The following is a 22,737-nucleotide window of genomic DNA, read 5'->3' on the forward strand; positions in this document are numbered from 1 at the left end:
GTCCTAGCCCACTGTTTGTGCTGTAAACAGGTATACAGTTTGATTATCAAGGTGTGTCAATCATTTCAAATGGAACTCTCAGACCTGCATTGTTAAAGTGCCCTTACATTACCATCCATTACCACAAGTGTTGTCAAATCACCTTTTCCCCTTTGGAAGAAATTAGGTGCAAATCATTATGAGCTACAGTACATACATGGTGCATAAAATGAACAAACTGACGAGTGCTTTTCAAGAGAAAGAAAAAAACATAAATGTTGGTGTCTTCCTCTGGATTGTAAGTGTTTGCAGGTCAACATATATTCATCATTTTACTTAACAATTAGGGTTTAATGCATGTTCTGATTACACTGAGATACATAATAAGTGTGTGAATGTGAAAATGCTTCAATGTATGTGTGCCTGCATACATATATGTGTGTGTGTGTGTGTGTATATATACACATCCCAGTGCTGGTACCCATTGTCTCCTGCATGCTAGTTTTGAACCTTAATAAGCCCTTGCCTCTGCTCTCCGGATGTGAAGGCAGGGAGAGAGAAAATGGCTTTCTTACACTTCAATTTCACGCATATTTTCTTTGAGGCTAATGAGAGCCTTAAATACGGTGCCAGACTTAAGGCTGTTCCATTGAAGGCTGACATTTTCACACACAGTGGCACCTTGTCACTGCGGATGAAGTCCTTATACCTGGCTGTTGAGAGGTGTGTGTGTGTGTATTGGCCTTTTGTGCGTCTATGTGTGTATGTGTGAAGAAAAGAAGATAATTTGGTATACTGGTCTGTACAATTCAGAGTTGTTGTGTGTTTGTGTTGCATGCAGGTGTGTGTACTTGCCCATGCATGCAGTTATGTATTTATTTTTCTTTCTGCACGGTATAATAAGTGGCAGAATGGAACAAAAAAAGTAATGTATTTTAGGAACAGACAGCACTCTCACTTTATTATGTGTCCAACATGTATGTTTATGTAGTGCACTTGTGCTTGTGTGAGCAGATTCGCCTGTTGATATACATGTGCTATATCTTCAACATTTTTCTGTCCAGTTAATACCTACCTCTGTATTTTCATTCCCATATCTGTACCGAACATATACTGATTCTCATGTAGATCTTTGAACAGAAAGCAGCGCCCATAGATCTCTTCCTCCAGTCAGCTAAAACTCTTCCTTCCATCTGCTTTGTCTATATCGCACTGTTGTGCAGCACATATCATCAAATTGATAGTGATACAATTCCTATTTAATCACAGCTCAAGATAGAGAAAATTATGAATAAATAAACACTTGAAAGGATCTGCTCATCTTGTCAGCATTGTTGTCATCTCCCATGAAGCTTAAACAAATATGTCTGCCAGGTTTCTTACCTCACAGAAAGTAGTCACAAAATGGACGTCAGAAGTAATTATCGAACTTGGGTTATGGAAGGGAAGTGTATGTGTGTGTCTTTATACTGTACTTTAGTATTACATGTGGAAAGAGAAAGAGGGTGTGTATGTGTATGCTCATTGGGTGTTATATTGCTCCAGTGACCACTTACAATGATTAAACAACTTTTGTCATTTGATTCTTTAATATTTCTAAGGCCTTTGTTGCAGGTACATTCTTATATATGCAGTATATGCCTTAGTCTAAGCCACCAGGACAGCAGAAGAGGCTACTTGGAAAGCCCAACAATAATGGTGTCTGTTTGCATGTCTGTGTTTGTGTGTATGTATGTGTGTGTGTGTGTGTGAGTGTGTGTTTGTCTCCCACACGGCCCCGCTGCTGCCACTCACTGTAAACTAGTCTGCAGCTCGTCACAGACAGACGTTGACACACTCCCAGTCTAATGTGCTCATTAGGGACTGCACAGCACACACATAATTGATAGCCATGACACAAGATGCACACACACATTATTGCAAAAAACAGTTTCCTTTTTTAATGCTGCAGTAGAAAACAAGGTTATATGAAGTCATATAATGGGGGTTCATTGTCAAGAACAACAACAACAGAAAACGAAAGAACGAAATGAAAAAGACTAACGGCACAGAATGCATTACAGTATCTGTGCTGTTTACATGCCGATATTTTACACATAAGGATTTTTTTTTTATTTCTCTACACTGGCAGCTGTCAGTTACTTCAGCAAATTAACTGCCAAAAATGTAGCAGAACTTGTCACTCAAGAGGTTAGTGTAACCATGGTTACCTTTCATATCCCAAAAAGATAAAGCTGCAGTGTGGAATCATGGCAGAGTAATTAGACAGAACAAAAAAATAGGACCAATCGAAAAAGGCATTCAACGATATGAAACAACCAAGAGTGCTTATAAATAACAGTTTACATGTGAAATATTTTCATAAAGTAACATCTTTTTTGTACAACCTTTATATCTTTTAAGTGTTCATACAGCGGCACATGTAGTGTCTGGTAAAAAGAGTCATTAACCCTTTGAGCACGAGTTGGGAATAAAAAGATTCACCTGTTGTCATCCTTTTGCTACCTATCTTTTTTCGTATCCTTTGATTAAATAACACATTTATAAAACTATTGTGCAAAACAATTTTATTTATGTCTTCATATAATGTGCACCAGCAGATAGTCATAATCCATTTAAATTAAAAATATAGAAATGATGCATAATTTAGACAGGAATTAGTTAATATGTTTTTATATACATATTTTACACAGACCTGAATTAATATAGGTCCCTGATCGACCAAAGTAAAAGACTTAAAATACTTTTTTTTTCCTTTTTTGCCACATAGCTACAATGCATGTGTCAAGTCCTGCAAGCATCTTTCACGCAATTATTAAGCCCAAGATGGAAACCTTGCAGTGAATAGAGAATCTGCGTTTAAAAAAATGCTTTCATGTCTAGGATTGGACTCAACATACTCTATGTCAGGGAAACACGCATTGCAGACACAATGCACGCATTGTCTACCTAATTCTCAGAATAGCTTCAGAAATTCCCAATCTCAAATCTTGAGTCATTCATGTTTGGATCTTAGGTGTAGAAGTGCTTAGACGTACTCAGAGGGTTAAATTTAAAATGCTGACTCCAGCACAAAACGGAAAAAAAACAGATAGAATGAGTGGCAGAGTAAAACAAAAATAATGGAAAGTGCACCAGATTTAGTTATAAAATGTTTAACTAAACTTTCATTTATGCATGCAGCTTATCACAACCCAGTGATGCCAAAATATAAAGGACCTTAATTCCATTTACACACGTTTCAAAATACACACCACTTCATTTTAGAATCTCTTTTTCTAAACCTTCATATCTCTTCATATCTCATACCATCTTCTCCATGAAAACAGCCCCATCTGCACATTATGAAAAAAGTCACTTTTCCTGTCAAAGGAGATCACTAAAATCAAGTGTCTTGGGCCAGCGTGAGTCTACCTCACACAGAAACAAAAGATAAAAACAACTGCTACAACGCAAAATTTAAAACCATGTGCCAAAACTCAAAGCAGTAGTTGTATGGCATCTTTGTGCAGTTCCATCACGTTAATAATCCTTTCTTTTCTTTGAAAGAAATGTCAGAGAAACATTTGAGAGAGACGACCAAGAAAGAGTGAACCATTACAAAAGAATACAGCATTGTCCCTAGCCAGTGCTACTGTTTCTCCAGCTCACACACATACATGAGGTGGTCCTCAGGGGACTTCCCATGAGTCTTGCTCAGGTGAAGCTTGACTGCATGCTTGCTTGCAAAAGTCCGGTTGCAGAGCTTGCACTGGTACATGGCAACACTGTCGTCTTCATTATCGGGGGAGGGTGATGGTGATTGTGTTGAGGGCAGGGAGGTGGTTAAGGATGAGGACAGGGAGATGGGTAAGGATGAGGATAGGGATGTGGGTATAGAAGAGGCTAAAGGGTGGCTGGATGGATGAAGATTAGAGAGCAGTTTTTCAGATAGTCCTTTGGTGTGGCGTTGTTGATGATGTTGCTGTGATATCTGGCTGAGCAGCTGCTCCCCAGAAAGCTTGGCCAGATCTCGTAGACGGAAGCCCAAGTGGGATTCCAAGTGGCTGACGTAGGTGGATGGTGAGCGGATCTGAGAGGCGCAGTCGCTGCAGAAGAACACTGGGTGACCTGAATCCAAGTTTTTCAAGAACTTGGTGCCACCAGTTCTTCTCAGTTGGTACTTGACATTAGCCAACCAGTGGGATATTGTAGTCATTGAGAGGCCAGTGAAACGGGAGATGTGCATTCTCTCCTGTGGGCTCAGGTCTGACATCATGTACTTGCCATCACTTGTTTGTCTCAGACTGGAAGCAAACTGAGCTTGTAGGATGAGGAGGTGTTGAGGGTTCCAGTTGGACTGGCGGCCTTTACGTTTTTGGGCTGGTGAAAAATCTTCTGTCTCCTCCTGTGTGACGCCTTCAATGTCAGAACGCTCAGACAAGCTGGTAGGTGTGGAGGACTTGGAGACAGTCTGACTCTCTGTCAGGTTCCTTAACATGTCAGAGATGTCTGACAGTGCATTTTCTCTCAAAGGGGAGGTTGACATAAAGGAAGCTACTGCAGCTGAGGCTTTGGTCATGGTGACAGTGCAGGAAGGAGAAATTGAAGATGGGGTGGAGGTGGTAGAAGAGAGAGCTGCTGAGCCCAAAGAACCACTACTGCTGATTTTGTCAGCATTTTTGCCCTTGGTGAGATCCATGGGTTGGTCGTTGTTTAGATGTTGCTGGTAGAAGTAGCGGTCTAAGTGGTCATTACTTGGCTTTTTGGTCTGTGCTGGTGGGGTGGAAGCAGCCACTGCTGCTTTTTCTGCCAGGCTGTTGCTCATCTTGAACAGCATGCTCATGGGGTCAAGGGAGGGCAGGGCAGGCTTAGCAGCCTTCCCCAGATGGACGTTCATTACTGACTGCAGTGCGCTGAGAGGGTTGACGAATGGCTGTTCTGGGGGTGGATGGTCTGTTATGATAGCTGTACTGCCACACAGGGAGGCAGGCAAGGGGGATGTCACAGCATTGGACTCCACTCCATTCTCCACAGTCTCCTTTTTGGAAATATCTCCATTTGAATCTCTGTGATTGGCTCCACTTCCATCACCTGCTGCCTTTTCCACTCCACTTGTATTCTCAGGGGTTTTACAGCCTCCTGCTCTATTTTCTTTGGGGGACTCTCCTCGGGCTGAGTCACCTGCCTCGCTGTTGCAGGGTGAAGGCGTGGTACGTCTCAAAGGAGATCCCCTCACAACACCACTGGGCTCTCTCATTTTCTCCTCTACCTTGGCCACTTTCTCTGTCACTTTCTTGACCAGTTCCTCCATAGCATGGAAGTTGTTTTTGGGCAGCGGGGAGGTCTGGCGGCTTGAAGGGGAGATCAGAGGCTGGTTTTTTCCAGTGGGAGAGAGGAGTTCCCCTCCAGGGAACATGTATTTAAGGGGAGAACTCTTCCCGGAGTTGCCTAGAGAGAGCTTCATTATGTTTGGGAGCTGATAGGCAGCATGGATACTGGGATATCCACCCCAGCTTGGAGCTCCATTCTGGGCTTTGTTGATAGCTGTGGTCACTGTGTTCTCCAAGGACTTAAGGATATCAAGACCCCCTTTTGGACTTTCATCAAGATCCTCCTCAGTCAGATAAGAGTATTTTGAAGAAATATCAAACTTCTCCTCTGCCTCCTCCTCACCTCCTGTCTTCTTCTCTTTGTTGATATTGTTAACATTGTTGATAAGGGACTCTTTAGTGCATTCCTCCTCTTTCTCCTCCTTTTTAATCTCCACAGCAATGGCAGTGGGGGAGATGCTGGTTGGAGGTGGCACTGGGGCAGGTGGAGGAGAGAAGGTCGTGGCAGCCAGGGGAACAGACTGCACCTTTTCTTCAGCTGTTGAATTGGATATTTGGACTGGGGCTGGTGACTCTATAATGGGTTTACCTTTCTTAATAGCAGAGTTGGTGACTTTAATAAAGTGTCCTGTCACCATCATGTGAGCTGTAAGTTCTTGCAATGTGTCATGAGAGCTGCCACACTCCATGCATTTGAGGATTTGTGACTTCCTGGATTCAAACTGCCAGGCGTAGCTGGCACCATTCTGATGTCCATAACGATTGTTGGGTGTGATGTAAGGATTGGTGACCTTCTGAAGTATATCATTAGAGTCATTGAGGGAGGTGGGCTTAGGTGTGGTGCCTCCGTTAGAGTCGGGTGAGCTAGGGATATCTAGGTCAATAGGGGCCCTCTTTCGAGCTGAGGAGATAATCTTAGCTGCCACCGGTGTAACAGGCTCTTTCAGAGGCACTTTCTGGTAGTGTTTCGTCTTAATCATATGGACACTTAAATCTTGAAGGGATTCAAAGGAGTGCCCACAGTACATGCACTTCAGAACTTTCTGTGCATCCTCCTTCCCCTCCATCTCTAGCAAGGAACGCTTTCTTGGTTTTGACCACCGTTTAGCACCCTCACCATCTGTCTCGTGGTTATCATCACGGTAGTGGCCTGTCTCGTTCATGTGCACTGTGAGCCCCACCAGTGTGTCATAGGCCGCACTGCAGTCCTTACAGCGGAACTTGCTGGCACCAGTAAATATAGAGCCATACAGCTTGGAGCTCTGACGGTACAGCTGGACGGTGCTAAAGAGGTTGGGTTCTGTACATGCTGTGGACACAGCCACTGTGGGGTGTTGAACCAGGCCGAGTCTGTGTTGGTGATTCTGTGAGGCCTGCTGGAGGGTTTTTGCCATAGCTGTCTGGTGCCAGTCATAGCCTCCACTCCCACAGCTACTGCTACTGCTGCTGCTACTGTTGCTGCTGTGACTGCGAGGGGGTTTTTCTGCAGGGGGCTGGCTCAGATTCAGATTCAGTGTAGACCAATAGGAGTTGGTCAGGAAAGAGGTGTAAATGGCCTTCATCTTCTCCAGGCTGTCAGCCACAGATCCTGTTGTGGTTATTATGGCCTCATCTCCGCTTACTGGGGCAATGGCATTGGCAGCAACCATCATGGCCGAAGAGGAAGACAGGGACAGAGCATTTGAAGGGTCTTTAGAGAGGAGAACATCATCCTCATTTTTAACTGAGGAGCTCTCAAAATCAGACATTCTGTCACTGGATTCACTCAGGTGAGATTCACTGTCCAGCTCCTGACCAGAAAAGTCAGCAGCATTAGGGGAGTCATGGAAACCAGTAGATCCTGGTCTGTCCTTGAGAAGGAAGTCCTTGTCCTGACATAGGAACTTGGTGGCAGGCTCTTCCCCTTCCTGAGCTGAGTCGTCTCCATCCAGGTCCTCATCCAACAGGGCTGCTTCTTTCTCATCCTCAGGGACGTATGCTGCTCAAGTAGAGAGAAGAAAAAACAAAGAGAGAGAGATTTGTTAGAGCCACACTGACAGCATATCTAATGATGGACATTCTCAAACTCTGCATTCCTGTTTCTTCACCAAGTAGAGAACTGATAGAAACAAAAGATAATGGCCTTCACACTTTCTCCACAGGAAATAGAGCAATCATCCAATGACATTCAGAGACAAAGCATTTCCAATCATAAACTGTTGCAGTAAACCTGTTCAAACTTCCACCTTCTACATTGATATTATTTTCAAATTTGAATCAAGTCACCACCCCCTCCCATTTTCTCTCCACCCCCAGGTCTTTGTTCTGTACTGCAGAAAATCAGCGACAGCCAGAGAGAGAGAGAGAGATGGAGGATGGTAAGAGAAAGATGGAGGGAGGGAGAGGGAAAATATGTCTCTTCAAACAGAACTTGCCACCTTATTCTTCTCAAGGGGCAACAGCTTGAAATTAAAACTAAATTTGAAATTAATGAAGCACATTCTGGCGGTGGCATTCGTTTCTGAAGTAATAAATTACTTGTATCAACCTCGGAGACAGCGGTTCCTGTCTGTCAATTAATATGTCTTACGCTTCTTCTGCAGACTCTAATGCATTCCCTAACAGACACACTCACCATTTAAATTAAGCATGCATTTTCACTCATTACACTGCTCAGCCCTCGCCTCCTCGTAAATAAAAATGAATGTATGTACGTTTGCCTGCAACAAATCTCTCCCCGCAAAACCCATTTGCTTCAATTACCAAAGATTAGAAAAAGTTTAGAGTTATTATTTACAGTTTAGCTTCGGGGAGTGGGCTTGAGGCTTTCAATTTATATTCAAATCCCTCTAGTTTAAGTATAATACAATGGAAATCATACAGAGAAAATATGTATCAAGACAAATCACAGTTTTGCCTCTCTGTACATCTATGAATGTTTTCTTTAGTTAATAAGTCTATCAAAAGGATAAAACAACATAAGATGAGAAACGCTGCATGCTCACACTTTGTGATTAAGGCTGGATTTCTGAATAACAACTGAAACACACACACACACACATACACACAGGCACATGGATACACAAACCTCTTGTTTTAGCAACTACACTGGCAGAGAAGATGAGCGTGTGTGAACGTCAATGGCCTTGTGCCTAGCATTCCTTTCTGTAACAGGCCATCACTCATCTAAGCTGGTATGTAAACACAGACTAAGCCGGTCAGTGGAATGGGTGCGGCACGGAAGCACATAATCATAATCCAAAGATGCAAATAGGTTAAATGAATGTAAAATTGTGTCACATTTATGATGGACATGCGCAGCTAAATTACTTGTAAACAACAGAAAGAAAAAAAATGATGTGCAAGGATACTAATTTAAAAACACAACTCCAAATCATGCCTGCAGTTTTGTGAAAATAAGGGCATAAAAACATAAGGACGTATGGACTACCACAAGTAATACCTAAATAACCTGCCAGACATATCATACAATGCACTTCAGTTGTTGCCAACTCTTATCTCTACTACTGCAAGATGTGTGTGTATTTGTGCATGTGCTAGAACTGCATCAGCAGCAACACAGAGAGGAATCTCTGTCATTGTCAGGCCACTGGTTGCCATCGGCAATGATACAACACTGCCGTGGGACAAACATATGCACAGAGACACAGATATCCCAGAGCCCATCACATATCACACACACACACACACACACTCACTCACACACACAGACACACATGCACACACCAGTTGTACTGTAACTGCTGTAGTCTAACAACTCTTTGCCTTCAGGCAATCTCAGGAGCTTCTCTGTTGAACATGCAGTCTGCTCCAGCGTTCACTCTAACAAAAAGGATCCATTTGAAACACTTCAAACATGTTATCTTATATTATGTGCTGTTGTGTGCAATTCAAAAACTGCATGGCCTCCTGACCCCCACCCACAGTTGCTGTGGTTTGTTTGTCTTTTATTTCATTGAAGTACAAGAATTTTAAAACCTTGATGGCCCATTTTAGCTGCACATTTTAACATTTAGGGATATCAAACATACACACAAACACATACCTACACTCCTGTCTCTCTCTCTCCCCCACTCTGTCTCGGAGACACATCTACCAGCCCGCACATACGTGCAGCCGAGCAAACCCACATGTACATGCCATCTGTTCTGAATCAGCCAAAACGACAGCTGTTTAAGAGAACAATGCTCTGGCTGAGGAAACAGCAGAGCACAGCAGCCCGGCGCTCTCATCAAGGCCAAACATCAATGTGAAATCTCCTTTAAAACACAACATATAAACTCCGCTTCAAATTAGCTGCCTTTGTGTGATACGAACACGGTGTTTCTATGTGTGTGTGTGTGTGTGTGCTCATCTGTGATAGTGTGTAATATGTATAGAGGCACATGCAGAAGATCAAGGAGAAAATTGTTTGCCAGCAAGACCGGCATATGCTGAAAGAAACCTTGGTGTGTAGGCTACATCCACCTACATGGATCACGAAGTGCATGACTTCTGGATTTCTGGACTACTTTAAGACGGAGAATGTTGAAATATGGAAGCATTTTGATATGTAATGGGTGGTATGTTACAATAAAATGATACAATGGCTTGCATTGGATTGGCTGAAATGACTGTTTGAGTTCATCTACAACTGCCTGCATTGTTTTGGGCATCATAAAATAACAGTATCAACCATGCTAACCAATGTTTTTTTTTGTGAACATGTTCCAAATGAACATTTTCATGAATCCTTTTCATACAAGACAGTGATACTGCATTTGCTGATGTCTTTTTTAGTAGGTTCAATCAAGTTTACATGCAAGAAGGGGGATGATGGGGAAAAGGTCACAATATACCTGATGCATTATTATTTATTGTTGAAGCTAACGCAGTCAAGTAAAGCTGTGACAGAGTTTATAGCGCAAACCAAAAAAGAAGAAGAAAGGAGACATGAATAAATGTGGTAGAAGGAGAAGAGACTGAGGGGAGAAAAGGAGGAAGAGGAAGCAGGGAGGGCTTGGAAGTATGTCAAGACTGGGTCCACACACACACACACACACACACACACACACACACACACAAACACAAACATGAGCATGCAGAGATGATCCCCAAGGCCACTGGCTTAGGTCCAGACTGCAAGGTTCACAACACTATGACCCAGGATACTGAGATAAATATGGAGAAACACATCCACACTCACACACATGTGCACACACACAAAACTGCTGGAATAGAGGAAGCTTGGGCCAAACACTCCAGGTATACTGGTGCTCTATTAATTAGTAGGGAGAGAGAGAGAGAGAGAGAGATGAATTGTGAGCAAGGTGGAAGAGGTGGTTTGATCTCATTTTCAGAGGAACAGCCTGGGAGAGATTGGCAACACCACAGTAGTTTCTGGGAGAGCTAGACTGGCCTTTAACTTATTCTTGACATTTGAAAAAAAAAAATCCCAGTCATTATACAAGCTAATTCTAATAAATAGTCAAATGAAAGTAAAAGGAACATTTTACAGTCATGTTAAATTATTGAAAGATTATGATGCTGTCATTGTGAACTATGAATTCCTGTCTGTGTGTGAAGTGAGGAAATGCTGATGCTCTCTGCAGATGTTATGATGTTAGGAAACAGTTTATCATGCTTATATAACCACTTAACAGCCCTATCAGGCACATAGGCACGTCAGCGCTGTCTGTTTACACTTCTGCTTGGACCTGTGTGTGTGTGCCTGTGTGTGTGTGTGTGTGTGTGTGTGTGAAACAGCGAGGGACAGACTGTCCACATCAGTCTCATGTGCGGCAACATTTTGGTTGCGACAAAGCTGAAGATTTTCCCTCTCATGTACTCTATGCATGAGTGTGTCCTGACATATTTGTGTTACATGCAGCCTCCCCCAGCCATTTCCCACTTGATGAGATCCTATAATCTCCATCCTCACCTCCCTCCTCAATCACCAGTGCAACCCACGTTAATGAAGTTAATTGAATCTGAGATCGATAATGCTTAATTATTGTGATTTGACATACACATACAAATTGCTAGAATGGCTTATCTGTGTGTGTGTGTGTGTGCGTGTCTGTGCGTGTGTGTGTGCAGCGAGGGTGGTTAAAGGGGCATGGCTGTCTGCAGTGAGTGCCTTGGGATTGGTGAGGCGTGCCATCGATCCCAAGGGGTGTTCGATCGACCCAGGTGCCTGAGGAATGGAGCTCTTCCTTCAACCAGCTACATGACTTTCCAGGCTTGTAACATATTTCCAGTATCATTGGAATATGACGCACTAATTACTTCTCCAATGGCAGGCCATGCTGCTAGCACATACTGTCTAATGAGTCATGCACAAATAACCATGATAGTCCTATAAAAAACAATAGAATGTGTGTGTGGTAATCAAAACTAACATTACAGTTGGTTTACTGTGCAGCTTTTATGTCTTTATCTCCTAAATTTTTCAATAGTTTTTGTAATATTACTCAATGCATTTAAAACAGACTTTACAGTGTACTTAGAAGTATTTTATACTTTGTTACTGGTTGTCACACAGCGTTTCTAGTGACAGTATTGTACTAATACTAAGATACTAAGATTTATGGGCCAAAATTGGGAATTAATGTAATTCCACTGCTGTGCTGTTATTACTATGATTAAGAATAAGACTAAAAGACCATTCTAATTAAAATTCTACCACAACACATGGCTCTCAGACATTTCTGGTTTCTGTTGGTATCCATCTGAAATGCATTTTATTTTCTTCAGGCCCATATGTGTATGAAGTGTATATGAATTATTTTTAGGTGGAACTAGCTCCATGCAGATAACCAATAACGAACCGCGTGATAGTCTGAAATATGCAAAATGCCTTTCAAAAAAGATGAGATAATATTAGCATATACAGCACATACTGGCAGCGTTGTTAGTGAGAGAGAGAGGGAGGATGAGAGAGGGGAGATTAGATTTGGAGTGGCAACAGTTAGTGTGTCTGTCTGTGGCTGCAGCAGCATCGCAGCACACTGAAATACTGCGATTATTCAGAAACACAGATGCTGTTGTAGCATGCTTGTGTATGTCTGTAAATGTTTGTGTGCATGTGTGCATGTGTGTGTGTGCGTATGTGTGTGTGTGTGTGTGAATGGTGTTAGTCTGGCTAATCATCTCCCCATGCCACTCAGCTGGGGAGCTGCTGACAGTGTATTTACATGCTGCTGTTACAGTGCCAATACTAGAGTGTATGCCTGGGCTAGAGAGCTACTGACACAGTCACTGATGTGTGTCGTGTGTGTGTGTGTGTGTGTGTGTGTGTGTATGTGCTGTATTTATACATGTCCAGTATTTATTTAACAAAACAGATTAAATTTTTGTACAAATCGCATGCATTTAAAATGAGTTTGTCTGCTTGACAAAGTCAACTTGTCAATGCTGACTTTTAACTGTGGGAATTAGTGTGAGTGTGAGCACGTGTGCATGTGTGTTCGTGGTAAAAGCAGCTATATTCAGTTATTTATAAAAATGGAAACAAAAGTGTGCCAACTAATTATCAAGTCAGTATTTCCAGCTATGTCTGAGTCTTGGCATCCTAAACACACATAAGAGAGGTGAATATTTTGCACCCTCGCACACACACACACACACACACATGCACACACAAGTACTTGTCATCAGTAACGCTGAGTCTCTACGTGACCTCACTCTGACTGTAAAGCTGCAAGTTAATTATGGAGGAGCTGTAAAGGAATAAGTGAAATGTTGTAAAAACAAAGATTTCTATGTAATTCAACAGAAAAGTGGATGAGAAGTCATTGAAAAGGTGGACAGAAAACAAAAGATTGCTTGGGTGAAACCTTTATGTGACAAAAGAAAAAAAAAAAGAATGGTGCTTTTAATGGCGGCTAGTGTGACTGAGTTATTATAATGTTGTCAAATCCTGCCATGTGACGAATAACATTCTATGAAAGGCGAAATTATAACTAGGCCTGGAAACTCTGTCACAGTATGTCGTAATTCCAGTCAAACATAATTCTTAATTACTCTTTAACTAAATGATATAAACACTACAAGAATTTTAAGTTTACATTATAGACCAAAACGCATTTCAAATGGCACCCAGATGCTCTAACAACCACAAAGCCACACCGACAGTCACTGTTAAATGTTATGTTAAGGGAACAATACAGACAACTAGCATTAATTAGCCTTCTTTTCCTTCTTTTTGGATCATATTGTCCAACACATATGCAATATTTAGTACAAATCACACAGAAGAACTGTTCATCTGATGGCTAAGTTACTAATTCATAATACATAATACTATTGGTAATCAATGTTCACAAATGATCAAAAATGAACCCCTGGTGTCTCTGAAGGTTCCTCCGTATGAACCAGTTTTTGCTGGGATGGCAGTACTTCAGAATTCTTAGTTGTTATTGAGCAGCTTTCCATCTGAAATAGACCACATTTGTTCAGTAGCTCACATACGAACACATGAAAGCGCTGGACAACATAATGGATGTTAAATCTTAGCACAGGGCGTATTGCTGTGATGAGTGTGTGACGCAATATCTTGCTCACACTACACAAATATCATCAGTGGGCAACAGTCTGTCAGTAAATGGTCATCTGAATGTCCTTTGTTATTCAGATAGCTTGCATTTGGAGTAGTCACACTCTCAAAGCCCACAGGGCAAGCTAGGGTCATGAGCACTTTTCCCAGGGGGTGTGTGTGTGTGTGTGATTGTGTGTGTGTGTGTGTGTGTGTGTGTGTGTGTGTGTGTGTGTGTGTGTGTGTGCGGGATGTGCAGAGTTAGCCAGGCAGGGCTGAGCAAGATCCATCATTTCCCATTTGTTTCTCCTTTCTGAACTCTCTCTATCCTCACCTCCTACTCCTCCTCTGTTCTTCCTCTCTCCTACTGCCATTCCTCGTCCCTCTCCTGCCTCTTTCTCTCTCTCTCTCTCTCTCTCCTTCGGCGTCCGTCATCTCCAGATTCCCTCACGCACATAGGGGCTGCTCTTTTGTCTCTTCACTTTCGCTAATTAGTTCCTTTGTTTTTCTGTATGTTTTCCCTCACTTCCTCCATCTTTGTTGCATATCTTTGTCAGTCTCCATGAGAACAGTTGTAATTGTCAAGAGGGCAAGAGTGCACACGCAACAACATGAGAAAATACTATGATGCACAATATAAGGAATAATATAACACATTTCAGACACATACAGCCGTTACAGAAGGGAAAACACAGCAGAATGCCAGTAATAATTAGACAGTATATGCTTTGGTGCTTTGAGTGAGATTTGCTAAAATAGAGTGCATAAATGTCTGTGTTTCAATTCCCCCAAACACAAGCACACAGGCACACCGTCAGAAATACACACACTAACACACTCTTTGCAGTGCAGTCTGGTTAGTTGTTGGGTATCTATTACCTGCCAGTCTGCTCTGATCTCTTTGGACAGCTCTGATCAAAAGATGTCATCCGACCTACTCGACTGGGCTCGCTAGGGAAGTTAGCAAAGGGGAACGTTTGTGTACGTGTGTGTGCATGTGTGTGTGTTTTGGAGTAAATCACACAGTGGTCTGGGTGTAAATAAAATGACAGGATCACTTTAAGGTCCTGTCAAGTAGGCAGGAGGCGATTATGATAACGCCCGCTCTGTTCCAACGCAAGCGGACACACTTAAATTCACTGGCCGGAGCATAATATACATGATATAGCTCTTTTTCTTTCTCCTCCTCCCTGCCTCTGTGTGCCGTCTACCTTTTTCTTTTCTTTTTTCCTCATCTCTTGTGCAATAATGCCTTTTTTTCTCCTTATTTTTTTGGGGGGCTTTTTTTTTCCGCCAGTACAGGCCTGAGAAGTGTTTGGAAGCAAATGTCACTCAAAGGCAGATTCCAGCCTTAAAATCCACATAAAACAACAGGGTGCATCCATTCCAAGTACACACACACACACAAACACTTACACATACATGCTGATACACATATTCTCATTAAAAACATCCTGCATGTGGAAATTAAATGTGTGACCTCCAAGAAATAAAGAGTATTCCCAAAAATGAATTTGTACAACAAACAAAACACAGATGTAAAAGAGCAGTGGCAAAGCTCTGTCTAAGCAATAAAAGGTGTAAAATGTGAGGGGTTTTAGAGGAAAGAAAAACGGCTGGCAATAAAGCTGGAAAACAGCACTGCTCCGAGGCAATTTAGACTGCAAAACACAAACCATTAAGTTTGTGCATTATCTTTTAATTTAATCTTGAATGATTTATAATCCATCACGCAAGGCTTCAACCATATCCAATTATTCTTTGCTGCTTGATTGACAACAAAGGTGATTTATTAAGCTAATAAAAACTGATGTGCTCTCCGCTTGCTCTGAAAATAACCAGCCGGACCGAGAGCTTAAAGACACACTCGCCCACAAACACACCTACACACACCTCCTTCCTAAGGGGTACAAAATCAATACTTTGTGTGTGCATGCATGTTTATTTTAAAGTGTGTGCTTTCGTGTGTGAGGTTAAAGTGTGTGTGGGAACCCTTTGAACAATTGCTTAAGTATCTCTTTACTTAAAAGAGATATCAGTCTCCATCTGTCCCTGCCACTCTCTTGTTGTGCTCGAAACATCAGAAATCAAAATGTCAGGCTTAGGAACGAGCGGTGGTTTTTCCCTATGCAAGGCCGAGTGATTATATTAGGCTTTAATTCCTACATCCACTGCATATATGTCATCTTAGTCCCCGCTTTATCTGCTAATGTTACGCTCAATCACTTGATATTAATGGAAAAACAGAGAGCCAGGGGGCCCCGTAATGGTGGCGAGTCCATGTGCATGTGTGTGTGCGGGTCTTTGTTGATGAGCAGCAGGGGTGGGGTGGGGTGGAGGGGGTTAACGGTCTAGAGTTCACATGCATATCAATGTAGGAGAGTGCCATTAAGAAATATTAGCATGTTTACAGCGCCAAGCCATGTATGTGGCTCATTTAATGAGGCTTAGAGTCACAGTCACACATGTTGTGCACACACACTCCGTGGTCTGTTTTCACTCACTTCCAATTATATTTTTTTAGAGGAATTCAGGTATTGTTGCCATTTATGCTGACATGTTTGAAAATGTGGATTTTATGAAGTTGGGTTTCAGGGCGACTGTCCGAATTAGAGAAGTAATTCTATATCTATTAGAAACAAATGTTTTAAACAGCAGAGGAGGATGAGAATAATCATATAAAGAGATGGCAGTTTGCCTCTACTTCACTGTAAAGAAGCATTTTTTTTGGTAAACATAAGCTTAGAATATGAATAGTATGTACAAAAGTATCTTATTGTGAAGGTAATATCCCAACCTAACCCAAGTACAGTATGAACGATTACTTGGCCAATGTGACAACAACCCTGACAAGACGCAGACACAGACAACAGTTTCTGTTCACGCTGCCCTAAAAAGAGCCACAGCTTCTTTTCTCTCTACACTGCACACATCACCGAAGGATTTCAAAATAAACCTGATCGGAATGTAAAACTATATGATGACCAGCAGAGACAGAGAGGACTACCGATACTATGGACACAGAGAAAACACCAAATACTGTATGTGTTCCCCCACATCGTCATTCAATAACATCAACTGTTAAATGAAGTCATTTTACTCTGATTGGCTGATATGTTCTCACATATTAGTATTAGTGTTGTGTTAGTACGATTTCTTGTTACAGTGTCTGTTCTTGTGTTTTGCATTGGGAACAAACACTGCTGTGTGTCATGTTCACCAGCAAGACCTGACGCCACAAAGACACTGAAGTAAGCACAGAGTGTAATTTGGACTAAACTCTGTTCTACGGTGGCATTTCAGCCTTTTTTCAGACTGGATTTCAAAACGTCATTTACGTTACAACATCAGAGGAGATTTCACACAATGCAATCCCACAAAAGTCTACAGTCTTCTCTGTGTTGTTCTACAGTTTTAAGTGTTATAAGTTTTTCATTAGATGTTGATACTACAGCTTGGAGACTTTATTCATGTCGCTCTCCACTGATTTCTTTGTTTTCATTTGACTTCTAAAACACTTTAACTTTCATCATCTTTGTGCTAACAGGAAATTAAAATGCAACCTGAGAGTTAAAAACGTTGCTTGCTGCTGTTGCTTGGCTTTGATTTTAGTTAGCATGTTGTTAGCATGTTGTTGATTGCAGACATGATGGACCTGCACTTTTTCTCTTGTCCATGGGGCACAGCGTGTTTCTGAGTGTGTGATTTTGTCAAGGGGAAAACATAGGTTTTTAGTTTCAAAGCACGGGATTTGTGTGTCTGTGTGTGTGTGTGTGTGTGTGTGTGTGTGTGTGTGTGTGTGTGTGTGTGTGTGTGTGTGTGTTTCCAGCAGGGCGGTAAATACACAGACAGCAATGAATTATGTCAGGAAGGAGACTGCCATCTTAAATCATGTAATTAGGTCTGAGGACCAGCAAAAAAGAGAAGAAAGGTCTTTTCTGTCATGCAGCCAATGTCAAAATTGTGTGAGTGTGTGTGTGTGTGTGTGTGTGTGTGTGTGTGTGTGTGTGTGTGTTAGTCCACGAATGTGTTTCTTTGCAAAAACGCCTCAGTATGTGAAAGAGCCCACAAGACATGTCACCCTGGCTACAGGTAGCAATAAGTCAAACACGTCCCTGTCTAACTATACCACCTCAGAGTGCTGTTATGGCAACCAAGCATTAAGGGAATACATAGAACACAAACACACAGATACATACAAGAAGAGATGAAAGAGCTCATGGATGCAAAGAAAAATAAGAAGGTGGGATAGTAATGTGCCCGTCTTGTCTTTAAAATATCATTCTTTTCCTGTTACATTGTGTATTTTCTTTTTGTTTATCCATTTTACAGTAACACTGACCTATTTAGCTTATGAGGGCTGCAATCTTAAAAACTGTATTATATATTATTATAAATAATGAAGGTAATAAGTAATACAAAGGTTATAGTGGAATATTTGATGTTTTTTTTTTTTTAAATCTGTTTCTTACACACTTCTATTAGGTGCTACTGATCAAATTTAAATCTTTGAATATTTGCCATCTAATCCAAAATAAATGTACTAAAATCCTCTCAAAATTTTACAGCACATTTAAGTGTGCATGTTTTTCTAGACTTTTTTTTTTTTAATTGTAGTTGTCGTCCACCTGCAAGAGACAGCACTGTGAATGTGTGTGTGTGTGTGTGTGTGTGTGCTTGCCTTAGAATAAAATAGTAACTTAAATGGAAGCTACTTGGAGACTGTGGTCACTATTCATACGTTTGACTGCCCCTTGAGCAAGTCATTAAATCCTTACTATGTGTGATGTACAGATGGTGATTGGATGTTCATTTTAAAACATAAAAAAACTTCAAAACATTTCTGTCACGTTCTCCAGATTGTATGTGCGCATGTGTGATGTGTGTGAGCCCCTTATATCAAACCACCACATCATGCCATGAAGATTCTCTATGTTACTGCCTTGTACAACTTGCACACACACACACCAACACGATACATAAAGTAACTGTGGTCTTGGAGACACATAACTGTGATTTGTGACAGCTGTGTGCAGGGCATCATGTGACAGCTGCACACATACACGTATGCACACATACACACACACACACACACGTTCCACCAATGTAAAACAGACCGCTATGTCTGGCATGCCTTGACACAGGCCACAATTGATTAGTGTGATTTACAACATAACCCACACACACAGACACAAAGTACACGCACATGCAGACACTCTTGTCAGTATGTGTGTGTTTGCATGTGTGTGTGCGTGTGTTTGTCTGTGCTGGTCTGCATTTGTATTGGCCTGTGGAATCCATAAACACTGAGTCTTGTCAGGACTATGTCTAATGTTGTTTCCTTCATGACAGGAAGTGACGAACTTCTCTTTCTCTCTCTCACACACACACACACACACACAGTCACTGTCACACTTACAGCCGAACAAAGCTTGTAAAAAGTCTGCTTGTAGAAAGTTCATATCCAGGTTCATTTAAAAGGTACATTGGAGCCCTCTTGTATGTGTTTTTAATTACAGACACCAGAGGCCTGTGGCAAGGTTGCTCCTTTAACAAAAGCCCCCAGTCACGTGGCGCTTAACTAAAAATGCCTCGAGTATTGGAGGTTTTTCCAGACTTGATCACATTATCTGTGTGAGAGAGAGAAAAAAAAAAATCACACACCACACAAAACTACATTTATACCCCACCACCCTGGGCACTCGGAATAAGACAATGGGTCACATTTATCTAGCGAGATGCTGACAAATCTGACCAGACAGATTTTTTTTAAAACGCACAAGTACCAAAGGGAGACAGTTTTGTGTCTTTGAATAAGCTCGAGTTGAAGGGATGTGATGTTGCAGATGATGATGAATGAGACGATTCATTCCAAAGCTGAACTTCATTTGGTGGAAACAAAGAAATAGCTTGACATAGCTTCTATCTTTCACACAGTCCTAGAAGGATTTCTAATTGTATGCTCTCATAGTCAGTGCTCATTAATTTTAAAATACAAATATTTACAGTCACCTCTATTAAGTTAACAGCTCGTGCGTTGGAGCCTCGAGAGTCTCTGTGTTTTCAGTAACATTTCACAGGGAGCTCAACATTGAGTCCAGTGATCTTTTTTGTTGAGATTTTCAAATAACCGATATCTCATTTCGCTTCCCTTCCAGAGTGACACGGCTTCAGTTTCCCATGACGGAAGTAAAAGGAGATGAATCCATCCGTCATAATAGCTGAAATTCTTGGCTGAGATATGTAATGGTTGCTTTGGCTTAAGCCATGTGGTGACAATTCATAAGCATGGCCGAGTGAAATGAAGCCCATATGCCATAAGGGAGTTATTCAACACACATCTTAAAGATTTCTCTTATTTCTTTTAATCGTGACTGATAAGAGTGATACAACCCGCACTTAATGCGCTTTCAAGAACGGTTAGACCACACTAGAGGTAGATTTTGCAGAGGATAGGAGAGAAAACAAAAAGTCAGACCGAAAGCAAATGCACTCTGTTTTAAAGCCTTCACATGGGAGTGTCAAGTGCTTCAGAGTTAATTCCACCCATACAGTAGCATTTGTAGTTGTGTATGGGGAGGTGTTTAATACCCGAGCTTATAATGATCAATGAATCAATAGCTACATGTTAACCAATCAAGTATCTATTGACTGGGTTATAAGAGCTCATGAAAGGCAAACACACACACATACACACACACACACACACACACACACAAACACACTCCCCTTCATCTTCCCCAACTGTGGATTGCACGTGATTCTGTATGCCTTTAAATAGCCCGTTCTCTCATTTAGTTAAATCAAAACAGAGACTTTCTTTTTCTGTGTCGCGGGTTTTTTGTGATGTTTACAAGATAGAATGTGGGTATGTGTGTGTGTGTGTGTGTGTGTGTGTGTGTGTGAGAGAGAGAGAGAGAGTGAAAAGGAAGGGAAGACAGCGAGAAAGGGAGAGAGCAGTGCGACTGGATATAACCTGGGGCAAGGCTTGAGGCTAAATCATTCCTAGAAGAGTGGCAGAAAAGGTAGAGAGCAAAATGTTAAATGCTGACTGATGCTCTGTCTGCTGCTTCTCTCGGTCTGTGTATTTCTATAGCTACATGTCTTCCTTCCTCTCTATCCGTCTCTATCCTTTCCTACTACCTGAGTAAATATAACATCTGTTTAGTCGTCATCTGTCGCCATATCGTCATACCTACCCCCCCTGTCTTTATCTACCCTGCAAAATATGTTAGAACAACCCTTTGTATTGCAGAAGTCAGCCTAACCACCTTTACTCGACACAAGTTGTGTCATTTATTTCCGCACTTGTAGACAAAGTGATAACTATTTTTAAGAAAGCCGAGTTTAACAACAGCTAAAATGTAAAACCATAAAAAAGAACAGCCCTTGATGTGACATATGTCCTGGCCACTGAACAAGCTAGCTTAGCAATCATGACTGAGTAAGTATAAGTACTGTCCTTCATGTAAAACGACCCTTATTATAAGCCACCTTCCCCCCATTTTGAAAAACTTGTTTCTGGATAAGTAAAATATGAGACACTTTAAATCTAAGGAGGAATATACAGGCATATACATCATTTGAACAACGTGTGAATGTGATGCTGAGCTTAAATACAGAAAATTAAAAACAAATTAACCCAGAAAAATAAAAAAAAACAATAAAAAAGTTTAAATCTAATTATTCATCAGACATAGTACATACTGTACGTAAGCATTAGCCTACTGGTCTTTTTAAATCCAGTTTACCATCTTCAAGAGAACGATGGCAGTTTCTGAAACTTTCAGCTCATTTGCAGCTCTGCCAATACGCTGTCCTTCGCTCTGTTTTTTACTCAAACTCTTTCCTGTCAGGTTCTTGTAACTGGTCCTTTTTCGGACCACAGAAGACTTCCTCGGTCTTTTAGGGCTCACCCTCTTGTAACATGACATTTTATGACAGCACATTTCTTGGCCACTTGACAGCTGATTCTGTTCCTGGTCCACTGCTACCGTAAACATGTCTGAAGGAACATTCTGCTTTTCATTGTTAAGGGATTTATTTCTTTCATGCTAACACAACCAGTTACATTCCCCAGAAAAACACTGCTGTAAATTCAAGTGGACAGAACAGGTTGGACAGTTAGCCTAGCAACATTACGACTACAAACAACCCTCAACACAACATTCTTTTAAAGTAACAAGCTCGCTGTAACACACAAAACTCATGGAAAGAGAACATCTGCTGCTGCGACAACAAAAATCTCAGTACTCAAATTTAATAAGACATAATAACATAATTCCCAGAAATTAAAATGTTATTTTTATCAGAGATTCAAAGTAAAACACTGCTTAAAAAAAATGCTAACATCTTTAATCTGTAAATAAATTATTATTACATGTAAAAGAAGAAAATAAAGGTGAAGGAATGAACGTCGGAAAATGTTTTCACAGAGCCGTTCGTCATATGTTACCCATTCTACACATATTTCATGCTGTAACGTCACAAACTGATTTAGAGCTGATCTCCGGGAAGTGTGCTCAAGGTACTTGATTTAAGACACCATCTCCGGTCAAGTAACAACTCTCAAGCTAATAATGTCTTTTGGATTAAAAACCAAAGAAAATCTAAAGTACTTGTGCAGTGCAGCAAAACCATTTCAGACAACCAAAAACTAACCTGACGTACGAAAGATCATTCCTTTGTGTCTGTCTACTAGTCTGTCTGTCTGTTCCTCTCCCATGCTGTTGTTATGTCTCAAACCTTGGCTGGTTGTGTGCGCAGAACGCTTGGTTCCAACGGTGTGCTAGCTCTGTATAAACCCTAGATAATAAATGGTGGTGAGGGACGTCAAAACACATGGGGACCCAGCTTGGAAGATCAAAGATGTGACACAGAGGAGAAGGCTAGAGATCCTGTCTGATAATTCACCGCTGATGTAAACGCGCA

The 22,737-nt window shown here is 41.4% G+C and overlaps 1 protein-coding gene across 1 annotated transcript in view; it reads right to left on the reverse strand.

Moving 5' to 3' along the window:
* Positions 1–1,955: 1,955 nt before the first annotated feature.
* The window catches only part of tshz3b (teashirt zinc finger homeobox 3b), a 36,220-nt gene continuing 15,438 nt past the window's right edge, over positions 1,956–22,737 (reverse strand). Inside the window, exon 2 of the mRNA XM_070856456.1 lies at positions 1,956–7,269. Within this exon, the coding sequence (XP_070712557.1) occupies positions 3,611–7,269 (3,659 nt within the window). The 3' untranslated portion in view covers positions 1,956–3,610. The remainder of the gene's footprint in view (positions 7,270–22,737) is intronic.

This window comes from Pempheris klunzingeri, chromosome 1, assembly GCF_042242105.1.
Source record: "Pempheris klunzingeri isolate RE-2024b chromosome 1, fPemKlu1.hap1, whole genome shotgun sequence".
In the NCBI taxonomy this organism is placed as follows: Eukaryota; Metazoa; Chordata; class Actinopteri; order Acropomatiformes; family Pempheridae; genus Pempheris; species Pempheris klunzingeri.